This window comes from Suricata suricatta, chromosome 7 (genome assembly GCF_006229205.1).
Source record: "Suricata suricatta isolate VVHF042 chromosome 7, meerkat_22Aug2017_6uvM2_HiC, whole genome shotgun sequence".
In the NCBI taxonomy this organism is placed as follows: Eukaryota; Metazoa; Chordata; class Mammalia; order Carnivora; family Herpestidae; genus Suricata; species Suricata suricatta.
In genome coordinates, this window is record NC_043706.1 from 111,743,240 (window position 1) to 111,756,369 (window position 13,130).

General features: G+C 38.4%; 1 protein-coding gene across 1 annotated transcript in view; it reads left to right on the top strand.

The window, feature by feature from the left end:
- The window catches only part of LAMA2 (laminin subunit alpha 2), a 600,504-nt gene that overhangs the window by 475,866 nt on the left and 111,508 nt on the right, over window positions 1–13,130 (top strand). Inside the window, exons 38-40 of the mRNA XM_029943224.1 lie at window positions 7,053–7,169; window positions 7,851–8,014; window positions 9,301–9,439. Coding sequence (XP_029799084.1) covers window positions 7,053–7,169; window positions 7,851–8,014; window positions 9,301–9,439 — 420 coding nt within the window. The remainder of the gene's footprint in view (window positions 1–7,052; window positions 7,170–7,850; window positions 8,015–9,300; window positions 9,440–13,130) is intronic.

Consider the following 13,130-nt stretch of genomic DNA (forward strand, 5'->3'; position numbering starts at 1 on the left):
TACATTCCCACCAACAGTGTAGGAGGGTGTCCCTCTCTCCACACCCTCGCCAGCATCTAGAGTCTCTTGATTTGTTCATTTTAGCCACTCTGACTGGTGTGAGGTGGTATCTCAGTGTGGTTTTGATTTGTGTTTCCCTGATGATGAGTGATGTTGAGCATCATTTTGACAAAGTACAGCACCCTTTCAAAAATGATATTTTAAAAGGGACTAACATGAACAAATGACGTCTCAGTTATATTTTTTCCTCACAGACCAGAGATAATTCTCTCATCAAGAAATAATGGGGATGGGCACACTCTACCTTTTTTAGAGAGCTTATGAGCTAGAACCAACATAGATTTTTCCTTTTCTTTCTCCCTCCATCCCTTGATTCCTACCTTTTCTTCCTCCTTTCCTCCCTTTCTTTCCTACTTTCTCTTTCTGTTTAAAAATTTTTTTGATGTTTATTTATTATTTAGACAGAAACAGAGCATGAGTGAGGGAGGAGGAAAGAGAGAGGGAGACACAGAACCTGAAGCAGGCTCCAGGCTCCAAGCTGTCAGCTTAGAGCCCGACACGGGGCTCGAACCCACGAACCGGGAGACCATGATCTGAGCCGAAGTCGGCTGCTTAACCCATTGAGCCACCCAGGCGCCCCTCTTTCCCTTTCTTAATACTTAACATGGCAACTTGATCACTTTTCCCCAATAGTCAATTTAGTGCATATGATGGTACAAATTTGGCATTTAAACAACAGCAACAACTTCTCACCAGAAACAAACCTTCCTTTACTGTTTTCAAAGTATTTGACCCCAACAGATCTGAAAACAGCAGCAGACCTCTTTCTCTTCTAGTGCATAATCTCAACTTCACTTCAAATGAACACTCTTTGGCATATATGATGCTTTCAGAAATGTTCATGGAATGGCAGTTGAATTAAACACATCTGATTTTTTTCTTCCATCTCATTTCTTCCCATTTTCCTTTAGATTAAGAAGTAAGAGGATGAATTAATTTTAAGTATTTTTTTCTGGTCCCTCTCCTGGGATTCACCCTCGTCATTTTGGTGGAGGATTGAGGGGGCTCACTTTTTTCCTAACTGAGGTATCTAATCTTAACCAATTTGGAGTGTACTGACATGCAGGAAATATTAAAGAAAAAGTGCCATCTTATGAGGCAGGATGCCGGGCTACCGTCATATCCCCAGTGCTGACATGATTCATCCTGCTCCGTGACACACCAGTGGTGTAACTTACCCGGAGATGCATCTCTCCATTTTATGGCAACAGTTTAAGAAATTAAAATTACCTGTGTGGAAAGCATAATAAGCATCTGGGAAGTATTTCAAGAAGAGTTATAGTGGAGCAGTAAATGGTCCTTTCAGCTACTCTTTCCTTTTAGTGATGTTTCAAACCAGGGGCCATCACTCTTGGGCACCCCTAGAGATGCCTGGAGCTTATGTAGTCGGCATTGCAATTCTAAGTGGTCCTCTTCGTATTTTCATTTTATGTGTCATGCTTAACTAAAGGCTTGTTAAAAACTTACTGGAGTAAATAGATAAACTGACGAAATTAACATTAGTAAGACACAGCTTACTTAAGATTGCCAGGGCTCATTAGGTTAATTACCAAGCTTTCTGCTAGACCCGCTGACTAAGAATCAACTGAACAGTCTGTTAAATGACAGGGTCCCTGAGCTCCTTCCCAGAGTCTGAGTTGGTGAGTCTGGACTTGGTTTCAGGTTCATATTTTAAAACTTTCCTAGGTTGGGGTGCCTGGGTGACTCAGTCAGTTGAGCGTCTGGCTTTGGCTCAGGTCATGATATCACGGTTCATGGGTTCGAGCCCCGTGTTGAGCTCTGTGCTGACAGCTAGCTCAGAGCCTGGAGCCTGCTTTGGATTCTATGTCTCCCTCTCTCTGACCCTCCCCAGCTCACGCTGTCTCTCTCTGTCTCTCAAAAAGTAAGTAAAACACATTAAAAAAATTTTTTTTAACTCTCCTAGGTTAATCCTATGTGTATACTAGTTTGAGAACAACTGATACAGTTGTATCCATTCAATTGACTAATGAGCTGTGTTTTAAATAGACAAGTTGTGCCTGTGTTTACAAAGAAGATGCTATAATTAAGAAACACCTCAATGTTATTTGTTTAAGGAGATAAGCACATATTTTTGTTAAAAACAATATTAAGCCCCTACTAAGTTCAAGAAATATGCCAAACACAACTGTTGATTAAATCAAACACTGGTCCTAATGGTGTGTTGGAACAGCATATCGGTATCAACTGGAAACTTGTGAAAAATATAAATTCTTGAGGTCACCCCCAAACCTATCATCTTAGAAACTGGGTGTGGCACCCAGTCATCTGTGTTTTAAAAATCCCTCCAGTGATTCAGATACAGCCTTACATTTGAGAACTATTGATGTGAAGAATAAAACACCATAGGGGCCCCTGGGTGGCTCAGCTGGTTAAGTGTCAGACTGTGTTTTGGCTCAGGTCATGATCTCATGGTTTATGAGTTCAAGTCCCATGTCAGGCTTCACACTGACAGTCCAGAGCCTGCTTGAGATTGTCTCTCTCCCTCCCTTTTTCTCTCTGCCCACCTCCCTCTCTCTGTCTCACTCTCAAAAATAAATAAATGTTACAAAAAATTAAAAATGAATAAAGCGCCATCTCTGATGACTTGTATTTAGTGGGACATACACACAAGTAGGTCACTCTATATGCTGCAGTAATTATCATGCAACTAAACTAGGGAACGACATCTGAATTACCCCCTGGGTTAATGAGGGCTTCATAGAGGACATGATATGTGCGCTGAGTCCTGAATGATAAGCACTAGTGAGTCCAAGTAGAAAAGGAAGAATATTCCAGAAATAGGAAAAACCACAAGCAAAGACATGGAGAGGAAAAAAGAAATGTAAAACGTTTGGGAGAAAATTCAATGCTTTGATAGGATTGGAATCAAACTGCTTGGAGACAAACAGGGGATAGAGAGCCAGAGAAGACAGACAAGGTCCAGAACCTGAGTAAAAAAGACCAAGTACATTATGAGATCAAGTTAAGGAATTTGGGGGTTTATCCTGGAAACTATCAGAAGCCGCTGAAACAGTGCAATCCTGGATTAAAGTTATATTTGGGGAAATTTGTCAGTGGTTCATATGAACTGGAGAATTCATTTTGTATTAGGAAATCATAGAGTATAAGGCTTGGAAAACAGGCGGCGGTGATCAACGGTGTCTGTCGGGCACCAACCACGGCACGGTGCTGTTGGTAACAAGGAGATTTGAGACTGAATAGGAATGATTCCTGGTCTCGTAGAACTTAAAGTTCAAGCAACTTCACAGTATATAATGCTGTGATTAATACAGGCTAGGAACATCGGCAAAAGAGTCACACACACACACACACACACACACAATGATAGCATCCTATTTGAGACTGGGGGAAATGATGGGGTCACATGAGCTCAAAGGCAGAGCTCTGGAAGTGCACAGTGATGTTAGGAAATGTCAGAGCCGTGACGCTCACTGCCAAGCCACAGAAGTGTGTAGTAGAAGATGGCTCTGGAAACATCGTTTGGCGCTAGATCACAGACGCCTCTGAATGCAACTTTCTGGGAGGGCAGGGGATTGGAGGGCGTGTCCAGCAATGGAGAGAAGGCAGAGAGGACTGTGTGCCTGGTTGGCATCGAGAATGTGAGCAACTGAATTATGCGAGGGAACATGTATTGAACAGTCTGTCCCCAAATTGACCATTAGAAGACTGCAAAAAAGGGGCACCTGGGTGGCTCAGTCAGTCAAGCATAGGATTTCAGCTCAGGTCATGATCTCAGGGTTTGTGAGTTCAAGCCCTGCATCAGGCTCTGTGCTGACAGCTCAGAGCCTGGAGCCTGCTTCAGATTCTGTGTTTCCCTCTCTCTCTGTCGCTCCCCCACTCACACTTGCATGCACGCTCATTTGCTCTCTCTCTCTCTCAAAAATAAATATTTAAAAACATTTTAAAAAATTATTAAAGGGACGCCTGGGTGGCTCAGGTCATGATCTCACAGTCCATGAACTCAAGCCCCACATCAGTCTCTATGGTGACAGCTCAAAGCATGAGGCCTGTTTCAGATTCTGTATCTCCCTCTCTCTGCTCCTCCCCCATTCATGCTCTCTCACAAAGATAAATAAACATTAAAATTTTTTAAAAAAATCATTAAAAAGACTCCAATAGGAAGGATTGTGGAGAAAGTAGTTAGTTGCTAAACAGACATGAAAACAGCTTTTGCAGGCTCTGACTCCTTTCCCCCCACCCAAAAAGGTTTTAAATTTCTAGAGCTCTGGAATGCAACAAGAGCTAATTAGAAGTTAAAAGTAGAAACACAATCAACTTTGATACATATAGACTGTTTTCATGAGAGTGATATTATGGCCAGGGAGGTAGTCCCTAAGCCGATAAATAAGTATATAATATGGACAGAAAGTCTGGAGCATGGGCGAATATACATAATAAGTGACATGTTCAGTGATATCACACGATGTATTCAATATTTTGTGCTTCCTCAGTTGTGTGTGGTTCGACAGGCTGTTCATTTCTACTACTCCCTATGCTGTACATACACCTTATGAGGACTTGGTGTCACTGATTTTAACTAAATAACAGTACTTTTAGCAACTCTCAGAAGGAGCAATGAAGATGGTTCAATCTATACCAAAAGTAAAGTAATGGTATCTATGATTCTATAGTTTGTGGCCACCCTATAGAATATAAATCAGCTAAATGAGTGCTGAGAGGAGGAACAAAATGAAGTAATTCTAATACTTAACACTGACATTGTGTCTGCTGTGTGCCAAGCAGTGTTGTAAGCCAGTTCCTCTCAAATCTTACTGTGTAGATCACCTTGCTTTCTGGTTAATGTGTAGATTCTGAGTTGGGAGTTCTTGAAAAGGCAATGAGATTATCTATTTCTTCCAGGTGACGTGGATGCTGCTGGTCAGTGGGCCACATTTTGAAAAGCGAGGAACTAAGCATTTCTCATGAGGCTACCTAAATTACTTGCCCCTGGTTTTCATAGCTTGTGAGTGGGCGGAGCTAGGGCCCGGTCCCAGGCAGGCTATTGCCCAAATCTGGTTTGTAATTGCTCTGCTGAAGTAGGTAGAGAATACTTGGGATGAGGATGATAACTGTTTTAGATAGGTGGTCAGAGGAATGGCCAGAAGGAACCTCGGGGAGGAAACAAGGCAAAGAACTGGGCAAGCGCACGTCACGGAGGGAAGTACAACAGCAGACGATTGGAGGCATCAACAAGTCTGCCCTGGGAGCCGACTGACATGGTTGTTGAAGGGATGGGGGGAGAAAGGTATGAAATTAGTGCTGCCCCAGTGCAAGGACGACAAGTAATTTCTATAATAGGAGTGACAATCCTTTCATAGCTCAAGACCCAGGCTTTGTCAGTAAGTAGACTAAGTTCACACCTTAACTGCACAGTTAGCGTGACCTTGAGTAAATCACTTGTTCAAGTTCCTATTCTTTGAGAAGGTAATAAACACAGGACCTGTAGAGTTAGTGTAGAATTTAATGAGAAAAGCCTGTAAACTACCTGGCACATATTGAGATATAAATGAACATAAAACTAGCATTATTATCCATATAAAAACATAAATGGCAGAGACTTAAAATTGATGCAGTTAAATGCACAAGTGTTTGGGAGAATGAGTGAGATGAATACAGGAACAAAATAGACAATGGTATGCTCCAAATAGAAAAATAACGATATTTCTCTCTCATCGATTTTATCCTTCTAAGCTAGGAATCAGTTTCATGTAGTTTTAAGACAAGCTATCAGCATCAAGAAAAAATTAGAGCTTGCTCTCTTTTCATGGAACAGCCCATTAAGTTTATTCTTCCATGTGTTCATTTCTCTTTTTTTGAAAAGCTCTTCCCCTAAGTTCCCTTAAAAACCACACTTCTTCCAATTTTTACAGAACTCTCATAGAATAAATCTGCTTCTGTTTATGCTCACGAAATACTCCTTTGGACCTACATTCTGGAATGTAATGTCTAGTTCCAATGTAATTCAGGGCACTACCACATGTTCAGTAATACATATTCAGCACTTGTACTCACACAGTTTAAAATGGTATCTATCCTGCTTTGAAAATAGTTTTTAGGGGTGGCGCCTGGGTGGCTCAGTCAGTTAAGCACCCGACTTTGGCTCAGGACATGATCTCACGGTTCTGAGTTTGAGCCCCACGTCAGGCCTCTGATCACTCAGAGCCTGGAGCCTGCTTTAGATTCTGTGTTTCTCTTTCTCTCTGCCCCTCCCCAGCTCATTCTCTGTGTCTCTGTCTCTCTCTCTCTCAAAAATATATAAACATTTTTTAAAAGTTTTATTTATTTATTTATTTTTATCATCGAGAGACAGAGCATGACCATGGGAGGAGCAGAGAGAGGGGGAGACGCAGAATCCAAAGCAGGTTCCAGGCTCTGTGCTGTCACCACAGAACCCGATGCAGGGCTTGAACTCACGAATCATGAGACCATGACCTGAGCCAAAGTCGGATGCTCAACCAACCAGGGACCCCTTAAAAAGCTTTTAATAGTTTTTAGGGGTGCCTGGGTAGCTCAGTTAATTGAGTGTCCAACTCTTGATTTTGGCACAGGTCATGATCTCAGAGTTGTGGGGAGATCAGCCCTAGGACAGGCTCCATGCTCAGCCTGAAGCCTGCTTTTTCTGTTTCTCTCTTTGTCTGTCTCTCTCTCTCTCTCTCTCTCAAATAAAAAATAATAATAAATTTCAAAAACTAGTTTTTAATTCCTCAGCTAGCATCACATAACTTTTCTTCTCTTGGATGACTTTCTCACACCAGGAGGAAGAAAGTACTTCCATAGGGATTTAAATAAAATAACTCTTGAATGACTGGCCTGGTAATTTGTACCATTCTCATCTATTCTCACTGTCAACACGACATGCCTTGTTTGTGAAGCCGGTGTTCAGTCAGCTGAAAAAAGTCAGGAAGGAAAACAGGGTCGGATAGGATTTCATCCAAAGGGCATTTTAATGTTTTGTTCATACTGTGCTACAGAAAAAGAAGGAGGCTATTGAAAGTGGCAAACAACAAACCGAGAACACTTTAAAAGAAGGCAATGCCATACTCAATGAAGCCAACCGTCTTGCAGATGAAATCAACTCTGTCATAGATGTGAGTATTTGATAAAACCCAAAGTTAAAATAGTAATGATCCAGGCTTTCATAAATAGGACACAATAAAAATCTCAGTAACATAAGCAAATACTAATTTTTTTTCTTATGGGTATCAAATTGTTTTTGGATTATTCCATTGTGCCTGTGCCTAGCTCTTGGCAACAGTTAAAACTTCACATTGTTCTCCCAACAGACATGAGAGGGTACTCATAAACACATAAACCTGTGTTTTTCCCCCACAGTGATGAAGGGCATTTCTTATTCCTAGAATAACTTTTAAAATCTGCTTCAATATTTATATAATATTAGTTGAAAAAAATGTAAATCTATTAGCAGACTTCTAATATCCTGTCTAATGCAGCAGGCATTAGTATATGGTAATAGAAACACAGATGGTCTAAAAGATCCTAAAAGATGGTCTAAGGATGATCACTTATGCATTTATACCTATGAAGTAGCATTTTCTTCGAAAAAAATGGTTAGGTTCTTCTTGGTGTAAATTGACTTCATATATATCCTAATCCCTCTCATTAAATAACAGCTTTTATTCTGTCTTCTCTTTTTGCTGTGATAGTAAAAATGAAATTTCATTTTAGAAAATAAGCAGGTAGAGAAATTAGTAACTGATTGGAGGCTTGCAGTCACGTACTTAAAACGCCCTCTCTTGTCTACACATCAGTACGTTGAAGACATTCAAACTAAGTTGCCACCCATGTCTGAGGAGCTGAAAGACAAAATAGATGACCTCTCCCAGGAAATACAGGACAGGAAGCTTGCTGAGAAAGTGTCCCAGGCTGAGAGCCACGCAGCTCAGTTGAATGACTCATCCGCTGTCCTTGATCGGTATGTCATCTGTTGTTGCAAATGCCTATGTATCTTGACGCTTGTCCAAAAGTTGTGACTCGTGGAAATGGTAGAGATCTTTCAAATCTTGATTTCTCTAATGATGAACATATGAGCTACATGGCCTTTCTGTTGAAGAGCCTAATTAGGAGGGTCTGGGCAAAGCTCCACTGAAGCAGCATCAAAAGTCTGAGTTAAAAGTGGATTTGAATATGACTTGGTAGGGAGTGAACATAGCCCTAGGCTATGCTAAGAAAAAATAGTTTTTGTTCTTTATTAGAGAGCACAGCCGTTGCCTTATTAGCATTTTAAATAATAATGTGTAAACACATATTCTATTTCAAATTCTAGTTTTATATTTCTAATTAAGTCAAAACTATTTATTGTTAAAAGAGTGGCTTTTGAACATGTGGCCCCATATATAGTCCTTAAGTCTTTTTTATCTGTTTCAAACCCCAGGGAGACACTATATAGTCTCCTATGAAATAAGCTAGGACTCTTATATGGATCAGAGGAGGGAGGGACACGTAGCAAACTGTGTTTGACCTATAAATAGCCTTCTACATATAACTGGTATGCTTCCCCTACAGTTTTGGGGTTGTCATAATATATGTAGGTCCTATAAACCCCAGGAATAATTTTCTCAAATAAATCTGTTATTTAACATATAACAGGAGTAAGGTTCTGTTCCAATACTTAACATGCATTGACATAGGGGCAAATATTCATGTTTGATGACTCTGGACACAATTCACGCTCACATCATTTTATAGTGAACTATTACCAATTTAGCATGGAAGGAGGTAGATGGAGCAGTAAGCTAGAGGTTCACAGATGCAGGCCCCAAGGTTTTAATTAGTGATGTGTTGGTCATGTAACCTGAGACAAGCTATTTAACCTTCATTTGTCTTCATCTGGGAAGTACACCTACCCTAAGGAGATTTTATGAAAGTCATTCCAGTAATATGGTACAAGTGCTCTGAAACGTATAACATGCCTTCCAGATGATGTAAAGGATCATCTCACTGCTCATAGTTTGCATACGGCACATGGACGCAGAAATTTTTGAGTGGGTATGTTGATAGTATTTCATAACTGAATTATTTAGGAATATGAGTTTAAATTGAACACTACAATATAATACAATAAGTAGATATTTCATGGTGACTTGGAATTATCATTGTCTTGGCTGTAATCGTTTGGAAGCCATATTTGTTATAAGTAGAATGTTCTTCACTCAGGTTACCAACGGCTCTGATATTCTTTTTTGGGGGTAATCCCAACAGAATCCTGGATGAGGCTAAAAACATCTCCTTCAATGCCACTGCAGCCTTCAATGCTTACAGCAATATTAAGGACTCTATTGATGAAGCTGAGAAAATTGCCCAAGAAGCCAAAGATCTTGCACATGAAGCAACAAAACTGGTAAGAACCGACTAGTGCTCTGTCCTAAGAATGCGGGTCAATCTGTTTGAGTAAGTACCTAAACTAGATTTCTAAAATTGAAGTGAGCACTGGAAAATTCTAGTAAATTAGAATATTTATTTTGAATTATTTTCAAAAGCTCCTTTTAAATTGTATCCAAAATAAACATTCAGTGTGCTATAATCAGAACAATTCTTTTCTCAGTCTCTCACTACTTCCCACTACTAATAAGGGTCTTGAAATTATTGCAGATGCTAAGCAGCTTTGTGCCACCAACTCAAAGAAGAAAAACAGTCAACCATAAGACTCTGGAGAGGGAAATGTATTACTATTATTCCAAATATCATCAGTAAGAAAGTGCCCAGAAATTTAACTCCATTGCTCACAGTGACCCACAAACTGGTTATGTTTGAAGTTTGGCTAATGAATGTCCATTTTGCAAAACACATGAGACCATATGCTTCTAAACTGCTTCTACTGTTTTTAGCACAATGGAAACCTTTGCTTTCAAAGCAACTTTGCTGTCATTGTTCAAAATAAATTTGGAATTAATATTTCAGAAGTTGGGGGCACCAAGTATCGCACATTATCTTGTGTATTCTCAATACTGACAATCTTCATTCTTTACACATAGAGCAACATTTTTTAAATAAGCCGTGTCATACACCCTCATGATTACTATTTTAGGCTAAGAAACACTTCATAGGAAGTACATGGTGATTAAAAATATTCTGAATCAACTGTTGTGAATTCGTTTGGTCTTCAGATCAAAATTTCAGGGGAAAAAAACTTGATTGGATATTTGACTGTGAATGAAATACACATAAATATTTAGTGTTAGAGAAACAGATCAATATTTGCTTTGCTTTAATATTGGGCACAAAGTTATCTTGGATCTCAAGGACATTGAAGTTATTTACTGCATTCTTAGAATATCTGTTTCATGATTGTAGTGAAAACATCATATTCCATCATCAATTACTACTATTTCTGTTCCTCAGGAATAAGCTCTAATACCATATTTGCTGACTATTTCATATTCAAAATTGAGATAGTTACTGCAGAAACTTCCTTATGCCTAGTTATCCTTTCAAAATGAACCTTTTTTAAAAAATCTGAACTATTCATCTTCTCATAATTTTCTATTTTAAAGGCCCAAATATCCATTTTCATTTGACCTATGCTTTATTTCAGGACCATTTTTAGCATCTAACACACTACCTGGCAAATAGTAAACACTCATGAGTGAATGAATGAATGTCATTCTATTATCTTTCAAGTCTATTTACATTCATTTGTACCAATGAAGATCTCACTATTATCATTCCTTCATCTTTATAAACTTCTAACATTTTTTATTAAAGAGCTGTTTAATTTCACCCAATTTTAATGCTATTACCTTATGTCTAAAAGACTGTCATTTTATGCAGACACAAAATATTCACTTTTCTAACCACTGATGCTTATACATGATAATCTAGCCAGGCTCAAACACAGAGCTGGGATGGGTTGTAATGCATTACAACATGTCTTCTTATCATCATTCTTTTTCTCCTTCCAAGTCCCACATAAAAATAATTAAATGTCTAAAAAAGTACAAAATAAATGCTAGGGGCACCTGGGTGGGTAAGTTGGTTAAGCATTCAACTTCAGTTCAGATCATGATTACACAGTTCATGATTTCGAACACCACATTGGACTCTGTGCTGAAAGGCCAGAGCCTGGACGCTGCTTCAGATTCTGTGTCTCCCTCCCTCTCTGCCCCTCCCCCACTTGTGCTCTCTCTCTCTCTCTCTCTCTCTCTCTCTCTCTCTCTCTCTGTCTGTCTCTCAAAAATAAACATTTAAAAATTTAAAGATAAATAAATAAATAAATGCTGAAGAGAGTAATTTATTAAATGGCTCTTAGCAAACTCAAGACAGATTTGTCCCAGAAAATTTATTGGACTGAACAGAAAGTTTGTTTTATGAACAGAATAAACAAAGCTTTCATTTTAATGTCATGATAACATAGTTCTATCCAGCCATTACATGGAGCAATATGTAGATAGGACTAGAATGCCATAAATGTAAGGTTTGGTATTATTGCTGGAGTGATAGATACATACAGAATAGTTTATTATTTATGTATGAAAGAATTCAAGAATAACGATTCAGAAGAGTTCTTTACACATTTGAGTCAAGCTTTATAAAGAAAGAAAAATGTTTTCAATGAATCAGAAAGGAAGGACAAAGAAACAAAGCAGTAATTTATATGAGTCGAAAAAATGTCCTATTAGACAAGCAATAGAACAACCAATTATGACTGTGAAGAAATGGAGATAAGATAATATGAGAAGAAAAAAGCCATAACAATGGAAACAAATGAGTGGTAGAAAAAAACCTCAAAGCTTAATAGACAGCATTTTTAGAGCAACTTCACTTTTTAAAAAACTACTTAAATCTACCTCTTTATAAATACAAACATTGTCATTGAAAGGAAAATATGAGAGGCAAGTTGATCATTTAACTAAATAATAAGCAGGTGGAGGTTGTATACAATTAAAGATGATAGTAGAATAATCCTAAGCAAGGAGTAACAGCTAGTTGTCTTGTATATTCCATTTATTTAAATATTGAAATGGAGTATTTGGGGAAAGTAGACATTATGAAAAAATAAATATGATTTTCTGCTAGTAGGGGGAAAAGATGATAAAGCATTTGCTTTAGGGTCCAGAGTCTAAGGAATAAACTAATTTTTTGTAAATTTTCTCTTATATGGCCGATCAGTGGGGAGAAAAACCCTGATAGAAGGTAAAGACACTAGAAAGGAAAGCCAGAGATTTCTGATAACATGCAACCTGAGTTAATTCAGATCCATCCTGTTAAAAATTCATAGAAATGCTAAATAAATTCTAATTCCCAAAACTTAATGCATACTTTATTTTAGAAAGAAGAAACAAAAAGAAATCTAAAAATACAAAGAGAGGTTTAAAAGGAATGGCACACTCCAGAGTTGAAGTAGGAACAAAAATCTAGATAATAATGTCTAAGGGCTGGGATTTTAAAGTCCAGGCAGGGATAACAGACTTCACAGATATCACCTTGAGCCCACAAGAGAAGTCTCTAATTGAAAGTACACAAAAACATGAGACTCTGGAATAATTGTCTTTATCAGTGAACACTCATGCCTTCCAGTCTAGGAACATTCCCAGAAACTGTGTTTCTTTTCATGCCCTAATTGTGAAAAATGTCTCTCATAAAATGCTAAAACCAGAAGCCTATGGATTGAAGTCCAAAAATAAACCATTCATATGGTACAAGACTTTCCACACTGTGAAATAACAATGGAAACAAATGAATGGTAGAAAAAAAACATGGAGGGGTACTAGTCTTGGCTACTGAAACTTCTAAAGCATCTAGGAAGATACAGAAAACTAGTCTTTAGATACAATGTAAATCAAGTAGGAGTGAGGATAGACAGGTAAAGTACTTAACAGGATTGGGAGACCATTGAAAAATCTGAAAGTGAATATAAAATGAAAGTGTTTATTAAAATGTTAAAAGAATCAATTGAAAAGATTGATGGAAAGAGGAACTAAAGACTATGGGAATTTGTTAAAAAAAAAAAAAAGCACATACAATTTCTGAAACTGAAAAATATAGTAATTAAAAGCTGACGGGCACCAGGGTGGCTCAGTCAGTTAAGCGTC